Source organism: Lampetra planeri, chromosome 8, assembly GCF_965212315.1.
Source record: "Lampetra planeri chromosome 8, kcLamPlan1.2.h2, whole genome shotgun sequence".
Lineage (NCBI taxonomy): Eukaryota > Metazoa > Chordata > Hyperoartia > Petromyzontiformes > Petromyzontidae > Lampetra > Lampetra planeri.
The window spans coordinates 9,196,413-9,220,065 of record NC_136114.1 but is presented as its reverse complement, the minus strand read 5'-3'; the positions used below and the strand labels follow the sequence as shown (position 1 = coordinate 9,220,065).

The following is a 23,653-nucleotide window of genomic DNA, read 5'->3' as shown; positions in this document are numbered from 1 at the left end:
AAGGCTAATGGTTACTCCGACTACACAATCCGCAAAGCCATCACTCCAACCACCAAGAAGGATCCTGTTGAGGAGCCTTTCAAGACCATCACCTTACCCTACATTGCTGGGGTCACAAAAAAGATCTCCAAAATCCTGATTAAACACAAGATCCAGGTCCGATTCAACACAGTACATAAAATCCGTGATCTGGTACCGTCTGTAAAAGATGTGGTTCCAGACATACAGTACCCTGGTGTCTACAAACTAAGTTGCCTCTGTGGTAGCAGTTACATTGGGGAAACCAAACGACATGTCTCGGACCGCATCCGTGAACATAAAGCTGACCTGAAACACTGTAGGACAAACACCTCAGCCGTGGCAGATCACTGTTACAACTCAGTGGGCTCACATGACATTGACTTCTCCAAGACAGAGGTTCTCTGCAAGCCATCTGGCTATCATGAGAGATTCGTACATGAGGCGATCCACATTTACAAACACAGAGACAATTTTAACCGAGAAGATGGATTCTGGCTTAGCAATCACTGGAAGGACGTAATAAACCATTTTGATACACATTAGGGTGGGTAGAATAATACATAGTGTTATATTAAAAATGTATAAGGTATAGGGTGGTTTATAGCAATACAGTATGTAATTTAATGTTGGTTTTGCCTATGGAAGTATATAGTACGGTATAGACGCGTGTGATGTAAGAGAATAAAGTTTAGATGGAAGCATATTATATAATTTTTTACAACGTAGAATTTTTCATGTATTACTTACTGTTAGTAACTCAGCTTATTGTAGAGTATAGTAAGTTTACTGATGATGCTATGTAGTTTATACTTTAGTTTGTCATGCAGTTTATACTGTAGTTTTTTACGTGGTTGTTTAGTAACTACAGCTACATACTATTAACATTCCTTTCCTTTGTTAATGCTCCCCCCCTTCCCCCCCCCCCTTTGATGCTGCTAATCCTGCATAATGCACGGGCATAGTATTGATTTGGAACCCCCCCCGCCCACCTCCTACGCATTTTCCATATGCTGAATTCCTCTTGATATGCAAATTATTTTGTTTAGGCGCTCTTCTTCCCACCTCCCCCCCCTCTAACCCAGCTTAAATATACGCTCCAAGCTTGGGGTGTTTCATTCTTCGCCTGAGGATGGCTGCTTGCGTTGTGGCCGAAACGTCGTGAGAATTGTTTTATTATGTTTTATTTGTATTATTTTATTACTTCCCTTCTACGTGACTTTACCGAAAGAACCAAGAAGATGAATCCCTGCAGTCACGAAAGCTTTAAATCGAAAATTATTAGATCATTTACACTGTAAACAATAACAGTCGTTCATTTATTTATTTATGTATGTAAAATTGTTAATACAATAAATCAGATCGTGTACAGGACAATGATGGATTGGTAACTGCTTGTGGAGACCAGCATGCTGACGATGTATTCATGTCACTGTTAATGGAGTGTGACCCACCCGGGCCACTGTAATGTTTGGGCCAAAAAAGAACCACCGCCACAGTCTCTTAATGAGGACTCTCCTAGGCAGAAATTATTCTTAAGGTAACTCGCGTTACAAAAACCAACGACGTTAGGGCCATATGGCAAGCGGTGAGAATTCAAAACACAAGGTAAAACTTATCAATGTGGCTACGAGTAAGCCCAAGCCGTCGCTCAGGTCCTGATTTTGGTATTAATTCTGTCGTCATCTGCCACCGTTATCTAGCCCCCATCGGGCCCTCCTGCCACGATCATCCAATGTTACCCATTGCAACTGGGTAGAGTCTAAAACTCCTACAATTCCTCCCTTACAGTTAGTGACCTCTGAACGCCGCTCCCCGCATCTTTCATGGACCCAGACCTGCAGGTAAGTTGTGGCCCACGACTAAGTTGATTAATCATTACATAATTAGAAGACTACTTTTTTGCGGCACAAGTGGGAAACTATATTAATCCCCCAGCTAACTTCGTATTGGCCGTTAGTCGGCTAATCGAACCGATAATTATTATTGGTCGGGTAATTGGTTATCAATCACATATCCAACGCAACATGCGGTCCCCGTGGTTGCGTGGATTTTTCTCCAAAGTCCTCCAGGTTTTTCCTCCACATTCTAGAATCGCCGTTCGTTCAGAGTATTTGGCTGAGATAAATTTCCACATGATTATAAGCCACTTTTGTTCAGCTATCAATCGTGGCCAGGTCGGTTTTGACAAAGATTTACATAGCTCAGTGGGCCTTGCCTGGTGAAATACAACATAGTTTACTTTATCCACCTCCCGTCCAGTGGCACAAGTGGGAACGATTTATACTGCAAAGATAAAGATACCCCGTGTAGCCTCAACAGAATGTTGCGACAAGTGCTGTTAGCGAGCACGTATGAAGGCCGGCACGGCACACGAGGGAGTGGGTGGCCAGCACCACGCCCGGCCACCTTTGTCTCCCCAGGTTACTCTTTTTGAGGCTGAGTCGACCTCACGGAGGCTCCGGACCAGTTCATAAAATCACTGGTCCACACCAAGGGACGGCTTTCTTTCGACCCAATTGGTGCTCGACCAGAGGACGCCAAATGACCTTTTGGCGTTTTGTTGCCAGAAAAAACGGGAAAAACCCAATGATTATATTTTGGTACCGGCAAAGGAGGTCTAATGATGATGATATCCGGTTGTAATTCGTACAAGACGAGCAAACTCTTAGCAAGCGAGCCCGATGAGACACGTGGCCGTTTTGCAGTTTCGCCTTTAATGTTGACGAGGGCTTGACGGGCGCGGGTGATAATATCATCGATTGATCGATCGCATTCCCCCAAGAAAACCCCCAACCTGCTCCTGCAGCCCGCACTGACGCAGGATGGCCACTGGGTGGCGTGGGGGGGTAGAGTGGACACCAGAGACGGCAGGAGAGGGTGGGGTGGGGAGGAAGAGAACGAACTCGGTCGGTGAAGGAGCCTCTGCGATTCATGTTGAGTTACCCCACCACCACTCACTACCACCACCACCCCCCACTACCACCACCACCCCCCACTACCACCACCACCCCCCACTACCACCACCACCCCCCACTACCACCACCACCCCCCACTACCACCACCACCACCCACTACTACCACCACCCCCCACTACCACCACCACCATCCACTACCACCACCACCCCCCACTACCACCACCATCCACTACCACCACCACCACCACACGACCACCACCCACCTCTACCACCAACCACCATCCACTACCACCACCACCACCACCACACGACCACCACCTCCACCGTCGAATCGTCGTTCATGACGGACCTCAACTAAGCGACTCAACCCAGGCTTGTCCCGACAGCGGGACCAGAGTGTTTGTGTGGTTGATGCGGACAAACACCCCCCCTACCCCACCACCCCCCCTACCCCACCACCCCCCCTACCCCACCACCCCCCCAACCCCCCCCCTACCCCCCCAACCCCCCCCTACCCCCCCAACCCCCCCACCACCCCCCCTACCCCCCCCACCACCCCCCCTACCCCCCCCACCACCCCCCCTACCCCCCCACCACCCCCCCTACCCCCCCCACCACCCCCCTACCCCCCCCCACCCCCCCTACCCCCCCCCACCCCCCACCACCACCCCCCACCCCCCACCACCACCCCCCACCACCACCCCCCACCCCCCACCACCACTTTCACTGCCGGTCTCCGTTGCGTGGCCGACTCGGAAGCGAATGGCAACTTCACGTCGCGGGGATGATACGTCTGCAGCACGTTCATAGATGCAAGTGCTGCCTTGGTAGTGTCCGCTGCGATGTAGGCATGGCCGTAAGCTGGGGTAGGCGCGAGGGGACTGCTTCACTTCACTGCGTTGGTACTTGAGCGCGACGAAGTGTTGTTGTGGTCACGTGATTTTGTGTACACGTGTGTGTACAGTGCAGGGTGTTTGTGTACACGTGTGTGTACAGTGCAGGGTGTTTGTGTACACGTGTGTGTACAGTGCAGGGTGTTTGTGTACACGTGTTTGTACAGTGCGGGGTGTTTGTGTACACGTGTGTGTACAGTGCAGGGTGTTTGTGTACACGTGTTTGTACAGTGCGGGGTGTTTGTGGACACGTGTTTGTACAGTGCAGGGTGTTTGTGGACACGTGTTTGTACAGTGCAGGGTGTTTGTGTACACGTGTCTGTACAGTGCAGGATGTTTGTGGACACGTGTCTGTACAGTGCAGGGTGTTTGTGCACACGTGTCTATACAGTACAAGGTGTGTACACGTGTTTAAAGCCGTGTATACGCACAATGTTTACAGGCGTTCATATGCAGTATATATGCGTACAATTCTTTGGATATTTTCATTTTTTACGTTGGTTGTTTGTACATACGTGTTTATGCACGAGTTGTGTGCTCGCTAACAGCACTTGCCCCTACAGTCTTGTCAAGGCTATACGGGGGATATTCTTATTACCGTACGCTCTCTATGCACACATTTTGTAACCTGCCTGTGTTTACAAATGCTTGTGCGGTTTGTGACATGTGCCAGTGTGCACGTGGTAGTGTAGTGTGCCTGTGCGCGTGTCCTTGTACTTATGTGCCTGTGTGTGTCCGTCCCTCTGATCCTACAGGCAACATCTACAAGCGGGCACGTCCACAGGCATTGGTGCAGCGACACCCAGAGACAGATAAAGCCACAGCCGAAAGGACTGGCTGCATCTGCTTTCCCAGATACAGCTTGTGTTCTCTGCAGTGACTAACATTGCATCCACTAAAAAAAATCCTTATCTCTTGAGTCACCTGGATTGCCATCCATAGCTACATTAGCAGCATCAACCTCATTCACACTTGCATTCACAGAGCCTCATTTGCAGCTTGTACACATTTCCAGAGCTAAATTCGTAAACAAATCCACATCAGCACCCATTCATTTTCACTGCTATACCCACATTCACACGTTTATACCGTGTTGTGCATTCACATCAATAGCTATACCCACATTCACATTGACACCTTCCACAACGTCAATAAATACGCCAAATGTCACACCCAAAATCAAATCCCTAGCTACTCACGTTCACGCTCAAATTCACATCCATAGCTGCGCCCGTACTCACTTTCATAGTCACATCATTGGCCACTCTATTCAAATCTCTACATCCATAGCTAAACAAAACATTTTATTCACAATCACATCTCCACCCACAAACACATGCTTCCAAATTCACTCCCATATTCCCACATTGATCTCCATAGACTAATTTTCTCCCATACAGCCATTCACACGCACAGTGACATCCGTAGCGGTGCCCACATTCACTTATTCCTACATTCACTTTCACACACACATTAGCATCCACAGAATTGACATTGACACACGCAACACATCCACAACTATACAACACGTTCACTCCCACCTTCTCTTCCGTGGCTGCACCGCATTCACAGTCGCACGCACAGTTACAACCCAGAGCGACATTCACAGTCGCACGCACAGTGACATCCGTCGAGAGCTACTCCCACATTCACTCTCTCCCACACACGCAGCCACAGCTACTGTGGCCGATGGAGCGAGCAGTGCGGGCGGGTGGTGCGGCATCCGCATGCACGCAGCATCATCCATGCGGCAGCAGCAGCAGCGGCACGCGGAGGAGCAGCAGCAGTCTGTTCTTGTCGGAGAGGGGGCACCGGATCATGAGCTACACGGGCATCCTGCAGGATGGCTTCTCCTTGTACTCGGCCAACAAATTCGACGAGGCTCGCAACCCGGAGGTGGGTCCACTCATGCGTCTGATCTGCACGTGTGATGTTGTCGCGTGATCCCGTGCGGTACACATGCATCTATACACGCATTCACACGTGTGTCTACTGCACAGCACTGTTGCCGCGTGCACATGTACGTACACGGATGTACTTATGCAGCAATGCTCTGTGCACATGCATACACGTAAGTACTACGCATAAATGCTGTGCGCACATAGGCACGTGTGTGCTCTGAAGGTTGTGCCTGTGTGCTTCAGTGCAATTGTACACACGATACAATGATGGGTGTGTTTGTATGTATGTACCGGGATGATGTAGCACCGCTTATGCACCTCCATGTACACACACACACACACATCTGCATAGGGACATGTTGTTGAGAACGAGCTTAATATTTTTGTAGATGTGTACATGGTCGCATTTGTCAGTACAGTATTGAGATGTGTGGTTCTACAAATGTAACAGATATATGTCGGTGCGATGTACATCTATATATATATAATAAATAAAAATCTACTGCACCACATAGGCGGCACGCACGCACACAGTATTGCGTACGCACGTTGATAAATATACGTGCGCGTGTCCAGCCACTCCATCTTTGCTACAGGGTTGCCAAGGCGCTGAATGAAATGAAGGAAGATCCATTGGGCGCAGCTATTAAGAGGCGGTCGCGCTTGTGAATGCGGCGTGCATTGTGTGCAGCAGGCGCCCTGTGTGGTTGTGATGAGGGCGAGGAGCGGATTCAATGCAACATCGGCGGCTCGGTGTTTCCTCCCCCCCCCCCATCGCACGACGTGTTCATCTCTCATCGTCATCGTTGTCGGGTTTATTTCCCGCCTTGTGCGGCGAGTGAATATCGGACAGGTCATGTCACCCGCTGCATTTGCTTTCACTCCGCAACGTTTACAGTCAATTTAGGCTTGAAGGAGTGACGGAACCCCGAATGGCTGATGATGGACCAGTCGGTAATGATGATCGCTCGATGAGGATGATGATGATGATGAATGAGATTGGACGTTTCGCTGTGTGTGTTGAGTGTGCTTGGTATGTCTGGTCACGTATGCTGGAAGATAACGGGCACAGGCTAACCCATGCGTGTTCCTCTTTGCCCACACAACAATGCCAGCAGAGATGATGGGTTTTACGCTCGATTTCAGATGGAGAGAAGTGGGGGGGGGGTGCACCACCGCAGGGAGACACGACCAATGCCGTGGCTTTTTAAACGTCATGGGAATTTACACAATAGCATCCCACCCTGAGGCTTTGCAGTTGTGCAAGTAAATCGTTAAGAGCCCGCAGAAATTGTGTTACGATGATTATTGCTCATTGTAATTAGCGTCGTTATCACGGCCACCAGAGTTGGCAGAAGCATTGGTGTCATTTAATTTGGCATAATCTATTCATTAATCGTGGCAAGCGCATTTAGTGTTGGGAAATGCTGTGACTCTAATGGGTTCTTTAAAGATGTATCATGTCCATGCATAGTGGGGTGGGGGGGTGATGGATAGGTTGAATTGATGATTTTCATACCCAGTTTATGCAGCAGCTCTGTTTGAGATGACGTTCATATATTAATGTTCGTTTGTTGGCGTTTATGTTTCTCTAGGGAATCATTAATTTGGGAACAAGCGAAAACAAGCTGTCTGTGGACTTGATGGCCGCACGGGTAGGCTACCATGCACGCCAACACCTCCATGTAGTATACATGTACGTATATCTAAAACAAACCCACACTTCTGTATATACTCATGAGTCTGTAACAAGCAACAATGACACGTCAAGGCAGATCCAGCAACAAAGTAAAAAATATATTTTCATGTGAGAGAGCGGAGATCAGTCCTTCGACATGAACAGCAGGATAATGAAATATAAACAGCAATGCAGTTGCTGTTAAACCTTCTGGTCAGCAGAGGAAGTGTCAGCACCTTTATTTAAGAGTCAGTGCATAGACAATGCTTTTTTTGTATTGAAGGGAGTGTGGAGGGAAACTACAGAGCATTGAGACCACAGTGACCATTCGGAGTAGCCACTACTGGACATCTGTAAAAATTACTGGACATCTTTGAAAAATAGTTCCATAGCTCAACGGATTTCTCCGAGATAAATCAAGATTGTGAGGAGGGAGGCCCTGACATATTTTAAAGAAGCAAGATATTTATAGACGGATCCCGGGTTTCACGGGAAAGCCGGTGGCCGGGATGAACGACTGGCGCATGACGATGCTGTTGTGTGATGTTCGCCTCTGGAGCAGCTGGGTCAGCCTGACATGTGCCACGTGGACCCCGTGACGCTGTGCTATGGGGACTGGCGAGGACACGCCTTGTGAGTGATCCCCATCGATCGCGTCCTTAGTTCCTCCCGCAGTCGTACACGGTGCACGGTATCACCATGGCTGGCTGGAGTTCACGTCTGTTAATCCAAGTGTTCATTCCCCCGCCATTTATCTGATTAATTTTCACAACTCAAGGCCACGATTCCATTCAAGCATGGGTTATAATTTTTTTTACCGCACTCGTTTGTATTGTTTCTCATTTAGACAGTTAAGTTCGCCCCGTTGCGTTAAATGCAAAAGGTAAAGGTGCAGCTCTGCAATTGCGTGCTCACGCCGCTGCTGGCGGAAGAGCCTCCACGAGAGGGAGTTCTAGAGAGCCCCCTCTCAAGGGTTTTATTTTGGCCTACTCTTCCACGCAGGATGGATAGAAGCCTTGGAAGAGGTGGAAGTAGCCGCATGTTACCCCAACGCATGCGACCTGCCGGTTCACGAAATGTAAACCAAATGTCGCAGCAGGTTGTTCGCATTGAAGCGGAAAAAATTCTCACACATGCACCATTCAGTGCAAGTATCGTAAGCGAACTAATTAATGGTACATGATTTATCGATGCATTATTTAATGCCTAAGAGCTATGCACATAACATTTGAATTAACACGCGTTACGTCTCGTAGCATAATACGTCAAATTAATTTATAGTACACACTAAAATGTGAATTTAAACAACTGGTGTTGTTTTCTTAACTTTTATTTTTAAAAAGAGCTTCGCTTTTATCTATTTATCAAGATCTCATTTGTAATAAATGCTAGTTCATGAGGTGAGTTATGCTGTGCTGTTAACTTATGCTTAAAATATGTTTTTTTTTTATAGTTTAAAGAAAGAAATGGCTCGTTTCCTAACTGATTACTGCAAGGCACCCAGGCCCCTTGACTCAGAAAATGTGAGTACTTTGCACAGAACAAGTCGCTGAATAAATTCCTTCTGTTTGCATCATCAACAGTTGTCTGGCCAAGTAATTCCTTATGGCAGTGTGGCCCAGAATAAGTCAAACGGTAGTCCGAATGTTGGGAAAAAGGCAATTTAATATTTTGTGGTTAATTCAAATTTGTTTTGTGACACATGTCCGACAGTGTGATAAAAAAAAACCATGATATCATAGGCTCTGTTAAGTCTTGTCAAATTATTTGCACGTGTGAGTGTGGGTGTAGTGATATTCCTGCAACAAGGTAATGGAAGCTTAGATTTTGATGAAACTTGTAAAATTCTACACTTGCACTTCATTCACACTTATGGAGTGCTAGATGTTAAGGCGTGGTATGCGTCGTTACGCCTGCGTGGGTTTTCGCGGTTGTGCTGTACAGGACGCTGATGTTTTTGTCAGGTTGTACCGCGGGTGATTCGGCACGATGGCCAGACATTTCTCTCCATGTGCTATGAGCTTCTTTAGGAACTGGACTCAATCCTGAAGGAGAAGCTCCCAGCACGTGGAGCGAAACGTCGGACGTCGTGCCTAACAACACGCGTGACAACCCAAAAAGCACAGTGTAATGCTTTGCAAGCGCGTTGTGGTGTTGTCTACCTGCTCTCTGCCCTCCTCAGGTGGTCGTGGTGAATGGCTGCGGTTCCCTCTTCACTGCTCTATCAGCGGTGCTCTGTGACCCTGGAGGTGAGGCGGATGACCAGGGAAGGGACTGAATCTAGATTTGAAGTTTTCGTGACTGCACGGATCCATACTCTTTGGTTTTTTCGGTAAAGTCACGTAGGTGAAAAAAAAATGAAAATGAAACAACTAAATTAAATCCCGACGTTTCCGAAGCAACACAAGCATCCGTCATCAGGTGTGACCGCTCCAGCAAAATGACTGTAGCGTATGAAGAGAGCTATTTAGAGACATATATAAACATTTATATAAACACGCATGGTGCTGGCCACCCTGCGCCTCATTTTCCGTGCCGGTTTTCATAGGCGTTTGCTAACAGCACTTGCCCGAAACAGTAGGTTAAGCCTATATGGGGGGGGCGTCTTTGTCTTTGTGTTTTGTGTGCTACCATGCAGACGGCATCCTCATCCCCACCCCGTACTACGGCATCATTGATGAAGACATCCGTCACTACTCGGGCGTCCGGACTGTGCACGTGCCCCTGAGCGGCGTGGTGAGGCCATTGAGAGTTCGCGTTATCGTCACCACCACCACCACCATCATGAGCGGCTATTCACAGTTCACTGCTGGATGCAGATTTCTACATCATCATGGATGATATTGGTCACGAAAGCCTACGTGTTAAACCAGTTTTAAAATAAAGCACATTTTTAAAGCCCTCTGATGGATGAAGGCCTCCCAACACCTCTCGATCATGGGGGTTGTTTGACCAAACTTGACGATGCTGATGAGTGCTGGTTGGTCAACCCAGCATTTGGTTGGTTCAGATATCGTTAACCGGTGGTGTTAGCAATGGCCAGGAAGCGAACTCTGGTGACCGGGCTCATGGCGCAGTGCACAAACCACCATATGGTTATTATTGTCCATTAATTATTCTTATTATATTTATACTGACCTTTATTTCTGCAGGAACACCTCAGTGAGTTGTAAGACTTTTCTTTTTGCAGTGTCATGCTTCTTGTTTAGGTTTCTTTTCTTTAGTCAGGTGAGAATTCAAGAGACCAGGATAGTCTAATTTGTAAGAGTGACCTGGCACATCAGTGAGCAAGTAGGGGGTGATGATTGCTAGATACAATCCCATTTGCGTAATTTTCGGGTAATTTTTGACTTTGGCACATGTAGACCCTGACGCTGCCACACAATAGAATACTTTGCGAGTAACATCAGGGATTCTTGAACATCCGCTTTGATGCAGTCGGCGTATTATTGCCATGATTATTATACTCGGAGTAATCAGGGCGGCCACTGGATTCGAACCGTGAACCTCTGCAGCAAGTGGATGTACATGCTTCACTTAGATCATCTCTCCATCCTTGGTCATGCATTGGGATGTAGTATTTGACACGTGGCAAGAATGTGAAGTACCCAGAGAAAACCCCCACAATTACAAGGGGATAACCAAGGCGTGCACAGAAGGATTTCAGAATCCATTCTGTATTGCCATCTCCTGGTGACCGCACAGCCTGGCGAGTTTGGGAGTTTCCAAATTCAGGCGATCCACAAATCCGTCCTTTCAGAGTGATGGATCGCTGGAATGCGTCACCATTTCGGAAGATGGAGGGTAAGTGCCAGCTGATCTGTAAAATATAAAAAAAATTACCGTAATTAAAACCTTTCTCTCTCCCAGCCGTCTGAAGATGAGACTCATCCCTTCCAGCTCACGGTGCCAAAACTCGAGACTGCTTTGGAAGCTGCTAAAAAGGAGGTCAGTGCCACATAAACCTCAACCATTGGTTCTGACTGCGTTCAGCTCCTGCTACCTGATTGTCCTCGTCTTTGCCCAACCACCACGTCCACATTGTTAACCCTTTCCCGTTCCGAGACGTCTGAAAGTTGCAGTGTGGGGTCCCCTTCACCGCTGAATCTCTGAACTTGCAAGCGGTTGGCGTTCATTTTATTCAGCGGCATAGCCTCATTGTTCTTAAAGACATTGTACTCACCACAGAGAATTGTAGCAACACGACCGCATTCTATGACAGCTGGCGCCCTCCCGCATGGCCTTGTGGGAGCCTCGGTACCGATAAAGTTGTTTTAATTTTCGTCCACGTACATCATGGCTATCTGTGCTTCCCCCCCCCCGTATAGCAAGATCGTAACAGAGCAGCCATATTAGGCTTGAGCGCTGGGGACATGGAATGGTGGGCGCTGGGTTGATGAGCCACGGAGAGAGTGATAAAGCAATAGTTGTGCAATTCACAGAAACGAGCCTGCAGCGACACGCAGGGGCTGTGTGGCGCTGGTAAGGTTGCCGTGGTATGGTGATATTACAATTTATCTCGTATTATATAAGATCCATGATAATTATATGCGCTTTGCAAAACATAACATCGTGTTTATTCATATTTTCTTGACATAACCAACACATGTTGACAGTTCCCAATAGCTTATTACCTAAATTTACACTTTTCAAAAATGTGTTTGGAGTTATTGACGGCATGGTGGTTCTATCATAATGCAAGGGTGGAAAAGCAGCGTGTGTTTAGTTTGTTGTCCTTCCCCGCACCTCCGATTAGCACGGTTGGTTACGTACAGTGTGAAAGAAGTTAAACATACGTACATACAAGAGCCTGACGGCCCCTTTCTGACATCACCACTCCGCTTAATGTTATAAAAAATGGCATAAACTGGCTTAAGTACAATTAATTGAGAGTTGAAACCGCCTGTCTTGAGTCCTCACTCATTGCTCTCCCATCCCATGGTTTTATTTGTCCAATTAGGCTATTACTGTATCAGTTTCAAGCAAAGTCTCGTGAAGGGTCAGCACATTTAGACGTACAAGTTGAACTTGTGTCTTATTAACGAAACGAGGCTGTATCGGCAGACGGGGAATGCGTGGCGGCTGGGACCGTGTTGGTAAATAACGGCCGTGTTTCTCTTGTCACTTGCCCTGCAGGGCATGCGCATCAGGGCAGTTATTCTCATCAACCCCAACAACCCCCTGGGCGACATCTACCCAGCCGACGCTCTGCTCAGTTATCTGGAGTTTGCCAAGAGGTGCGTTCTGCTCACTCGTCTCTTTTTTGTTTGTTTACAGGGGGCCGCAAGTGTTTGCCAAGATGCGGCTGTTTGGCTCGGCTCGTTTGGCTGCGCCGTGTTCCGAATGGGTCTCGTAAAACTCTATAATGGGCATCGGCATGTGCATTGTGATTGCAAATGTTATTTTGATGATTTTATACTCCTTGGCACGACTAGGGTCGGGCTGGGGATTGGGTGATTGATTGTGCATGACATTGGGGGGGGGGGGGGTGGACTCTTACTGTTGGAGAGCGTGAACTTGCTGTAGACTCTGCGGGTTTTTTTTTTGTCCCCCATGGGTTGGCTCTCTGTGTTTGAGTTACTTATTGGACTCGTTTCAGATAACTCCATACTTGCCGCTGTGACCCACTGTGAGAACAATATTGCTTTAATGTAAAAAAAATACACTTCTAAAAACAATGTGTGTTCATATACAGCCACTTCTGGATGAGGGCCTCCTCACACCGTGCGGGTGATGGGGGATATTTGATTATATTTCACAATGCCGGTTAGTGCGTGTTGGCAAAGATGGAGGGGCATAGATGTTGGGGCATAGTATAGTACAAAATGTAAATTTTGATTTAAAGCTTTCATGACTGCAGGGATTCATATTCTTGGTTCTTTCTAATATAAGTATTAATATTATTTTATTTTTTCCCTTCTACGTGACTTTACCGAAAGAACCCAGAATATGTACAAAATGTAGTTTGCTAAATGTATCCCTGTTTACAACGTAGCCCTGCAGCAGCCTACAAAACACCCGTTTTATAATAACGACTGTGTTTATATTCCGCCATTCACGCAAGCTGCATCTCACGACGCTGCACAATCTGCAGCACACGGAGGTGCATATAGATTTCGATGTTTTCAGCCAATGAATGAGGGTTTTTATTCGTGTTCTATATTTAATGGTACGGTGGTCGCCTATCGGAGCACTCTCCAGGGTGAACGCCGCTTTGCTTCCTAGAGATCTCACGACATCGATCGCATTCCAGCCGATCGCTTATTGCCTCTTGTTCAAGGTAACGGTGTAGCCCTGAAATGATTTACTCACACCAGCGCTGGCGGACATGGGCTAGGCCTAGGCTAAGTGTGCGGGCACCACACTAAACCCCCCACCGCACGGGCCCTGCCGAACGACTGACTGTGGTGTCGCCATTTTATACCCGCTGGGTGGACTAAAATATGAAGGTACTGCTAAATATTCCAGCGTTGAACTGAGCGCTCACGTGCTGTTGCAGACACGAGCTGCATGTGATCATGGATGAGATATACATGCTCACCATCTTCATCAAGGGACCCAAGTTCACAAGTGTCCTCAGCTTTGACCGGTTTGTGCCCATGTTGGCTTTGTGATATTTTCTCCGTGTGCAACACAATGCGGCTTTGTTTATGTAATGTGGCAGTTGCTATATCATACAGATGTATCTCCAGATTCTGCAGTCATAACAGGGCAGTGTATTTGTGGGTGTTACAAGGAACAAGTAGCTTTAAACATGGAATATAATCAGGCAATTGAATAACAAATGCAATGTAAATTATAAATGAATTAAATGGGTGAAGTCAATGAAGGTTTTTCTGTCATACATAGGGAACAAGACGGCCCATTTAACAAATTGTAGATACCGGGGACAGCTTATTCCATGCTATTAGAGCAGCAGAAGAAACCTCCTTACGTAAAAAAATTCTATTTTTGAAAATTATCATTACCTTTGTGTATCCAGAAAAGCTTCACCGAGTCTCATTGAGGAGGGTCCTGCTAAGTCTTCACAGTAATTAATGCCGAGGTGGAGAAAATAAACGGTCTTCTTAGGTTTTTTTCGGTAAAGTCACGTAGAAAGTAAAATAAAATAAAAACAAAAATCACGACGTTTCGGAGGCAACACAAGTCTCCGTCATCAGGTGGGACCGTCACAGCCAGATTAGCTGTATCAAGTGAGTAAACGGTGTTTTCTAGCATTGAGAGGGCAGGCAAGGGCGACAGGAAGTGACCTCACAGAGGTCAGTTTGAGGTCACAGAAGTATGCCGCGTGTGGGTTTTAATATTTTGTAATCGTTGTACGGTGGACTTGGAGCCCAGTGAATGCACCTGATGGTACACGGTACCCTGGTGCCTGTTATGAGTTAAAGTGAGTAGCCCAGCGGCGGGGGACACACACGACATAAACGCAAAAGTTTGACCAAGGCGTCGCCACAGTGTCATTGACTCCTTTTGTCGTCTGTTTGTGAAAGTCTTCCTGACCCGGACCGCACGCACGTGATGTGGAGCCTCAGCAAGGTAAATCTTACGTTTGTTTAATCTTGCGTAACACTTGTACAGCCCTAATGGTGATGGTAATGATTATACTGGTAGGAACGAAGTGGACCAGACCACCAATAGATTAATGTGTCCGTCCGTCCGTCCGTCCGTCCGTCAACATCGCCCCCTACTGCAAACACTTGGCATGACCCTGTCCGACAAGTTGGCCGCCCGCTCCCCCTGCGATCTGTGAATTAAACAAGATGGCCGTCGCTTCCGGCGTATCACGGCAAAACTTTAAACTTCGCTTCAAAATTACTTTACTGAAACGCAGCACGTTTATTTAAAAAATTACTTTACTGAAACGCAGCACGTTTTTTTAACACAGAGACAAGAAACATTTATTAACACAGAGACGAGATACATTTAATCGCCTTATTTGTGTACGAAAAGCACGGCGCGAGGCCTAGTGCGGCAGGCTTCGCGAGGCCTAGTGCGGCAGGCTTCGCGAGGCCTAGTGCAGAAGGTGGTGGTGGGGGGTGGTGGGGTGGTGGTGGTGGGGGGTGGTGGTGGGGGGTGGTGGTGGGGGGTGGTGGTGGGGGGTGGTGGTGGGGGGTGGTGAGGGCTGGTGGGAGGGGTGGTGTTGAGGGTGGTGTTGGGGGGTCTTTAAATCTCACAGCGTTTCTTGTCAAAACAAACACTTTTAATTAAGGTTACACTAGAATACAGTAATTTTCTTTAACTCCTCTATACCCGGTCGATATCCCTGTACCGGTACTAAGTATTATTCCTACCAGCCCACCCCGCAGGGTCCTGTTATTTTGATGTAGTTACCTTAATACTCGGGGCCTCTCCGAGCACTAATAACATGTTAAAAGCCAAATTCAGTTTCCATGACAATGATAACCATTAGAATTGCCACCAGTTTCAAACAATACACAACACTGTAAAAAGCAAACAGTATTTGTGTATTATGCAACAGAAAATATCTATTTCCTGAAGAAGTGCATTGTGGTCCTCTTGGCTTAGGTCACCATTACAATATATTTGAACAAATGTGACCAACTGACAGCAGCATGTTTGCTCAGGTTTATTTTTATGGTGATCTCAGGCAAGAAGAACACAATGCACTTCAGAAAATGCTGATGTTTTCTGCATAATGAACAAAGGCTGTGTACTTTTCACACACATCTGCGTGTTGTTTAAACCTTATGGTTTACAGCCCGCACTATTATTCTGTCATGATGGGTGTTTCTCGTCATTCACAGAATTGATGAGAGTTGCCACCTCTGAGAATATCAGACAATAACAGAAGAGTGGAAAACTGCGTGTAATTGCATTGTCTCAAGTAATGTATTTTAATCGCGCAACTGACAAACACTGCAACTTTTAATGTACCGGGAAGATTTACAGACTTCGGTATATATGTATATGTTGAACTTTCGCACGATACGTAGCAAACTGCTATTCGGAGGTGCGGTAAAAGGACAAAAAACGAAACACAAAAAGCGATTCTTGTGGAACGCGTGCTCTGTGTGACCACACTTTTTGCCCCGCACGTGAAAGGACTTTGCCGCATCAGGGCTGCGTGTGGGCGTGCTCTACACGGAGAATCGCGACGTGATCCGTGCCCTGGGCAAGGTGGCATACGTGCATGGCGTGCCGGGTCCGCTGCAGTACTCCGTGTCGCAGATTCTCAGGGACCGAGGTGACCACGGCCATCAGAGTTAACCACCCCGACGGCTGTCACATTCACACACCCCTAAGACGCTGTAACGAAGCAGCTAAGAACAATTTTGTCATGGTTTAGGTTTTAGAAAATGTATTTTGTCGTTATTGTTGCATTTTCATAAATATAATTTCATGCATTTTATTTACTTAGAAGCCAGGATCGAGACAGTTCATCATTACCGTCATATATCTGGGTCAATAAAACGACTCACAATCTGATGTATTTACATCATTTGTTTAGAGGACACTGGTGCTGCGCCCATTGGGGACACGAATGTCCACTGAGGCTCAGGGAAGTCAGTAGAGATGATAATAATTACTTATTTACTTAGGATAACCGCACTCAGTTTTTAGACTCTTCTTTTTTGGAGGGCCCTGCATTTGGATGTTTCGTCAAAACCAATTACGTACATGTATGTATGCATTTCTCGTTGGGAAGAAACGGGAGAAACCAGAGGGGACCCATGCCTATCAGGGGGGCGAACATATAACCACCGAAATGTACTTGAGTCAGAAGTCAAACCCAGGCTCTTCTTGCTGTGAGGCACTGGTTAAACCACTGTGCCACCCTGCCACCAACACCCAGCCATCAATCGAGCAGTGGAACACGTGGGCTTTGTTGAAATGGGTGAGACTCATGTACCTCGAATGGATGAATAAATGAATGAATGAATAAATGAATAAAATAATGGATGCCTTACTCCCGCGTGCATCCGCAGAGTGGATTGACCGCGTGTTCCTGCCCACGAATCACGAGCGCCTGCGGAAGGCCCACCGCTACATGACGGACCGCCTGCGAGCCATGGGGGTGCCATATCTGGACCGAGCGTCGGGTCTCTACGTCTGGGCCGATTTCCGGCAGGTAAAGCGCTGCTCAGTGGGCACTTTTTTTTAATATATATAAAAAAAAAGAAAAGGTGGAAAATAATAAAAGTGCGCTTGACCCAATGTTGAGTGTATGTTGAACTTCTTTCGCACCGTATGTAGCCAACCATGCTAATTGTTGGTGCGGGAGAAGTACAACAAGCTAAGCACAACATATTCTGAGTGTGCTATCTTCTTCTTCCCTATGGGATTTGACAAGAAACTGACAAAACGGTAAATGTAAAGTTTGGTGATCCATTGGATGGCACCAGGAGTTTCTTGATGCATAGCGTTCATACCTTCTGTATGAAGTGTATAATGGGCAGTCGTCAGTTACGAGAGACTAACAGATCGTACTTCATCACATTCATAATTGGGTGACTTATTAAGTCTTCATGTGTGCCTGCCGTGCGTTGTCTTCTATGCCGGCTGAAACCAGCGTGTTCCTGCGTCGGGTTTTCAGCGAATTCTTTGTTCGGAAAATCACGGGCCATCCAGCTTTCACGCCCCCCGTTCGCTGACGTCCTTCTTGGCAATATTTTGCTATGATTATTGAATGATTCAATAAGAAATAAATGAGCGCTTTAATAAATTAAAATCATGTTATTTGCACCATCGATATATGAATGTTTAAGTTATTTTGCTCGAGGCGATGGCACAAACATGCTCTTTTTTTCTGTGCCCGTTTTTTCCCGCGGGCACACCCCAGTTCCTGCAAAGTGACACGTTCGAGGCGGAGAAGGATATGTGGATTGCTCTGATCAAGTCCAAAGTGCTCATCAGCCCGGGACAGGCGTTCTACTGCCCCGAGCCCGGCTGGGTGCGCCTCGTTTTTGCCGAGTCCATGACTCGACTCAAGCTCGGTGAGCACAGCTCCTATCCAACACTGCGTCAGCAACCACAATACCAACGCACGCCATTCGCCAGTAAGTGATGGTGACGTCACCACGGCGCCTGTGCCAGGCCAGGTGCACTCTCAGGCCACGTGTCGAAGGCTCGCTGACGGGAGGTCACGGACGGAACAGGAGACGACTGTCAGCAACACTATACAGGAACTCCTCTACTTATGAGCGAGTTAGGTTCCAGAAGTTCCTGGACATCCCCTAGGTCGACTCAGCCTCAAATGAGTACCTGGTGTGGTATGTAAACATCGCTACTCGGGAGAAAAGAGGCAGCCAGGCAGAGTGCTGGCCACCTACCCTGTTGTAGTCCGTGTCAGCCTTCATAGATGTTGGCTAACAGCACTTGCCCCCACAGTCTGTTACGGCGAAACGGGAGATCTTCGCCTTTGGGGTGCCGTGATGCAGTAATCAGGGTTTGATTCTTGCCTTGAGTAGCAAATCCTTCGCCTTATTAAACATGTAGCTATCGCAGTTAGGAAATCCTATTCAGGCAACATGTGCTATGTGATTTAAAGCTTTCGTGACTGCAGGGATTCATCTTCTTGGTTCTTTCGGTAAAGTCACGTAGAAGGGAAATAATAAAATAAAAATATATATGTTTTATTTTTATTATTTTATTATTTCCCTTCTACGTGACTTTACCGAAAGAACCAAGAAGATGTGCTATGTGACCATAATAGGTGGTAACTAACAGCACTTCTTCCCTGCTTTGGCTGCCACTCCGCCGTGAAATGGAGCAATGCAATCAGCTGGTGCGCATAAGTCGCTTGGGTTGATACATTGTAAGATCGAGAGATGGCGACTGCTTGGGGAGCTTTTCATCCAACAGTGACTTGATCATTGCCTGATGATGACCAGCACTAATCTCTACAGTCCATATGGCTAAATGAGGATCTGCGTCTTGGTGTGTGTTTGTGTGCATGCAGGTATGGATAGGCTGGAAAGTGCTTTACCAAAGCTCAAGTTGCTTACCAACTCTGCCCAAACATCGAAAGGCGACCAACCAAACGCCTCAGCCCTGCCCTCCGACTCCCTGGAGGACCTGATTGGTCTGTTGCGGAAGCAGATCCACTCGTCTGATTGGCTGGAGCAGAACAAGGCGGAGCACTTTGCCGAGAGCAACCCGGAGGTTTACGAGAGCTTCCAGCAGCTGCTCAAGAAGTGATGACGTGGGGCCTCTGGATCAATTCTAGTAGAGCTCATTTAGACACCTTGGCTTCGTCGAAGATGGTCCAATGCTAATTTTAAAGGGAGGATTTCAGAGAGAGTGTTCAGGGTGGGTTCACAATCTGAAATCTATTTCGTTTCTTGAGATCTCTGTGTCGGTGACTTGGTTACCATGTTGAGGTAATAAACCAGCACATTCTGAGGTTCTGGGGTAGAGCAATACATGAAAACAATAATTTGATGTCCCTACCACCCCCCCACTGCTGCAATGTGGCTGCAATTCTGTCACAGGCCCGGGCTGAACGTGACCATAAATATTGTGGCTATACATTTGGAATAGGCTTACATTTTGCTCATGGTTAACTGTAAACAGTTGTTAGATTTAGAAACATTGTTTTATGTTAACCTGGTGCAAATTCACTAGAATGGGCAGGGTGGATTTTTGTTGTACCCTGCATTGCATCTTTTTTGAGCCGAGTCTGGCTGAGTCCAGAGCCCAAAGTAAAAAATAAATAAATGACACCTGTTTCATCCTGGTTATCACCAATATATATTAAAACGACTCGGTAGAATTATATTAGCAGTGTACTATTTTCACTCAATACTTGCCAACAGTCATTTCAGGTTGCCCGGAAGCTGTTCGTAGCCAAATTTGCCACGTGTGTTGTGTTTATACTGATGCCTTCTCGATGGCAGAGATTATTTGCTTGAAGTCGGTGCATATACTTATTAGTTTATTTTGATTTCAATACATCATGTGAATATCAAAATGTCCCATTTAGATGGGTTAGCCTACTAATACAGTCACATGTCCAGCTATGGTTCTGAGGTATCCATAATCACAACTGCCTGGCCCATCGAGGCACACAGGTATGTAATATTTAAAATAAATGTTTAAGCCCACAATAGATGATACAGAGCAAACATTTCAATCGATTTAAAGCTTTCGTGACTGCTGGGATTCATATTCTTGGTTCTTTCGGTAAAGTCACGTAGAAGGGAAATAATAAAATAATAAAATATAAAACAAGAAAAAGATTATTGTTTTATATTTTATAAAACAAGAAGAAAGATTATTGACTTTACCGAAAGAACCAAGAATATATAAATCGATGTTTTTCATTTGTGTCTCAGAATGGATTCACATGACCCCTGCAGCCACGAGTTGCAGCCTTGACCATTGTTAACAAAAATCTATTCTTGACTTGTGACTCTAACTTGTGACTCTAACTTGTGACAGTTCATCTATACAGTAGCACCTCTGGTCACGAACGCTTCTGACCACGACCAAATCGGGTTCCGACCAAAAAATTCACAAAATGTTTGAATCTGGTCACGAACACAAACTCGGGTGGCAATCAAACACGGCCGCGGCCGATTTCCCCTTCCGCGCCATTTTTTTTTGTAAGCGACAAATTTCCTGTTGTTTGTTTACAAACAACACAAAGCGTAACAGTTATGTATATAACTTTTGTTATATAAAATTCCTAGTAAGATATTCATTTTGTGAGTGTAGTCATACCCCTCCCCCCTCATTCAAGCCGTAATTTAGAGAGCGAAAGCGCTGAGTACGTAAATCGCTAACATAAGAACCCGTTAATCTCTTCATGCATCATTCATACGATGATGCGGTGAAGTAAATGTTCATACGATATTACGGTGAATGCTTCCAAAAACAATACTGTACCCAAATATTACTGTTAACTTCCTTTCAATAGAAACATGAATTGCTCATATGAATATTCTCTCTCTCTCAGAATCGACCGACTGATGTAGCAGACGAAACAATCCTCTTGTTGAACGATTCTAAACCTTGACGCGGCAATGTTAGTTTTCGCAGTGTTATTCAATGTTTTTACATTTAGTTTACTATTACACTATGAATTCTATGGCATAATTAACTATTTTTGTGCTTAAAAATGTTTTTAAAACTATTTATATACAGTTCGTAGGAGTCTGGAACGGATTAATCGTATTTACATACAATCCAATGGGGAAATTAGGTTCGAGTCACGACCAAATCAGTTTGCGACCAAAGTTATGGAACGAATTATGGTCGTGACCAGAGGTTCTACTGTATCTGTAGACACGTGCAATTCATAACATTTGGCCAAATATGAAGAGAGCTTTACTCTTGAAACGGCTTTAGCGCAAAATACTTATGGAGTTCTCTATTTCCATCCTGAGCGTCCTTTATTGTTAGACACTACATTGTGAATTGCTGGGCATTCATAATCACCTTCACCAGTCATTATTCGGAGCCTGAAACAGCGTTTAGGCTGATGCTGCTGCTATTTCTGCAGTCGCGTCATTTTTAAATTGATATTCTGACTCCTGGTCCTGTTGTTTCTTGCAACGGCTTTACTTAGATTAGTTCGTGCTACCATATATGCGGAGTGAATTTGGACGAAAAGGTGCCAAACATGAGATTAAACACGTGGAGTCCCGATGTGCACCCAGGTGGAATGGAATAATATTTTGTATTTGCATTTGGCAACGATGTCCAGTCAGACTTCACCATGGCTATTGTTACAATCAGACTTACAATGGGTTCTTCACACTAAGGTGGTCGGGGGCCAGAGTAAAGAAAATTATATTAAGATTTGCTGTAAATCTGGCAGGTATGATAGTCGTATGATCATAAACATCGTCGGAGAAAAGGGATCTTAAGTCAAAGTAAATTGGGGGTACCACGGTGAGAGTGTAACTGTTGTGGGAGTGGTTGCTAGGGATGATGTCATCACTCCCACGACTGACAGATGTGTACGCACCTCCGATTATCACAGTTGGCTACATACGGTGCGAAAGAAGTTCAACTTACATACCAATCACATGTCAGAAAGACATGTGAGCATCCAGGCGTTTTACGCCAGTCTGCAGCTAAGGTATTTAATTAATGTTGCTGATATGAATGATTAAAATAATTGTTGCTAGATATTACAATTTTCATAATGATCAGTTATGATTGACTTACAAGTCGTCCTGACCACTCGTTGACTCGGATTTACACGAATCTTATCGTAAACTGAACGTTCGACACTTACAAAGTGATGTTATCGTCTACTCTGGCCCCAGAACATTCAACTATGAGGGAGTGCTGCTGGCCAGTTCTTCGGGGTACACGTTAGTATACTGATCGTCACCTGCGCGATGATTGACAGTTGCCATGCGATGAGCTTGATGACATTTGTTTTGCTCCGACAGCAAGTCAGAGGAAATTGAACGAGGGATGATGCTATGGTTCGTGGTGGTCGTTTCCTTGCGGCGTGTTTTTCGTTGTGAGTTTTGTGACACTTGAATGGTATTATTGCCAATGTGTTTCCACCATTGTTCGTTGTCTTTGTGGATGTGTCCTTAACCCCAGTGTCGTTGCAGTACTTGAATATATTCCTGACATTGGTATTTTCAACATTGACATTCCAATATAACTGTTTAATGTTTGTCCCTTTCGGGGTTGCGGGATGTGTGCGTGCTGTTTGCTCGTCATGTGCCATTTCTCTTGGGAGTGTTGTTGAATGAGATTTTTCGTGAATCTACATGAATAATATGAAAACCAACCCATCTAAATGTAAGGTGTTCTGTATGCAAAATTGTCTTTTAAAAGGCCAGTAGTTTATTTGAACAATTATATTTTATTTTTAAATAACGGTGTATGATGGTGATTTTCACATTTCAAAGCAAAATGGTTTTACCAGTCTGAGATCGCTGGAGTGTGCGTATAGTGTACGTGTTATTATTACATGCATCGTCTTGATTAAAGCACATTGTCTTGTGATATTCAATCTGTTTTGAAGCTCAGTGCCATGCACTATAAAAAAAAAAACACCATTTAGCATTAGTGCTGGATGGATTATCATTTGGGCAGCAGGGTGATGCAGTTGTAATGTCCTCACAGCAAGAACTTCCTGGGTTAGATTCCTGACTCGGATGCCTTTTGTGTGAGGTTTGCATGTTCTCACCCTGAAAATGCATCGGTTTCATCTGGGTGCTCCATTTTACTGCAATAGCTAAGTAAAAAAACAATATAACTGGTGTTGGACAAAGATCCCAATGCTGAAAAAAACACCCGCAAGTGAATTGGGTT

General features: G+C 45.8%; 1 protein-coding gene across 3 annotated transcripts; it reads left to right on the top strand.

Moving 5' to 3' along the window:
• Nucleotides 1–2,877: 2,877 nt before the first annotated feature.
• Nucleotides 2,878–23,351, top strand: LOC144720285 (1-aminocyclopropane-1-carboxylate synthase-like protein 1). 3 transcript variants are annotated; one of them, XM_078596909.1, is made up of 15 exons: nucleotides 2,878–2,954; nucleotides 4,585–5,725; nucleotides 7,326–7,385; nucleotides 7,971–8,041; nucleotides 8,862–8,931; nucleotides 9,591–9,657; nucleotides 10,047–10,144; nucleotides 11,279–11,356; nucleotides 12,545–12,645; nucleotides 13,908–13,997; nucleotides 14,899–14,944; nucleotides 16,472–16,613; nucleotides 17,356–17,498; nucleotides 18,210–18,363; nucleotides 19,329–23,351. In XM_078596909.1, the coding sequence occupies exons 2-15, from the start codon at nucleotides 5,519–5,521 to the stop codon at nucleotides 19,565–19,567; spliced, it is 1,566 nt and encodes a 521-aa protein (XP_078453035.1). In that variant the 5' UTR covers nucleotides 2,878–2,954; nucleotides 4,585–5,518; the 3' UTR covers nucleotides 19,568–23,351. The 3 variants fall into 3 exon arrangements, with proteins under 3 accessions (XP_078453035.1, XP_078453037.1, XP_078453036.1); XM_078596911.1 differs by lacking the exon at nucleotides 2,878–2,954 and adding an exon at nucleotides 3,639–3,802; XM_078596910.1 differs by lacking the exon at nucleotides 2,878–2,954 and adding an exon at nucleotides 3,648–3,838.
• The last annotated feature ends 302 nt before the right edge of the window (nucleotides 23,352–23,653 follow it).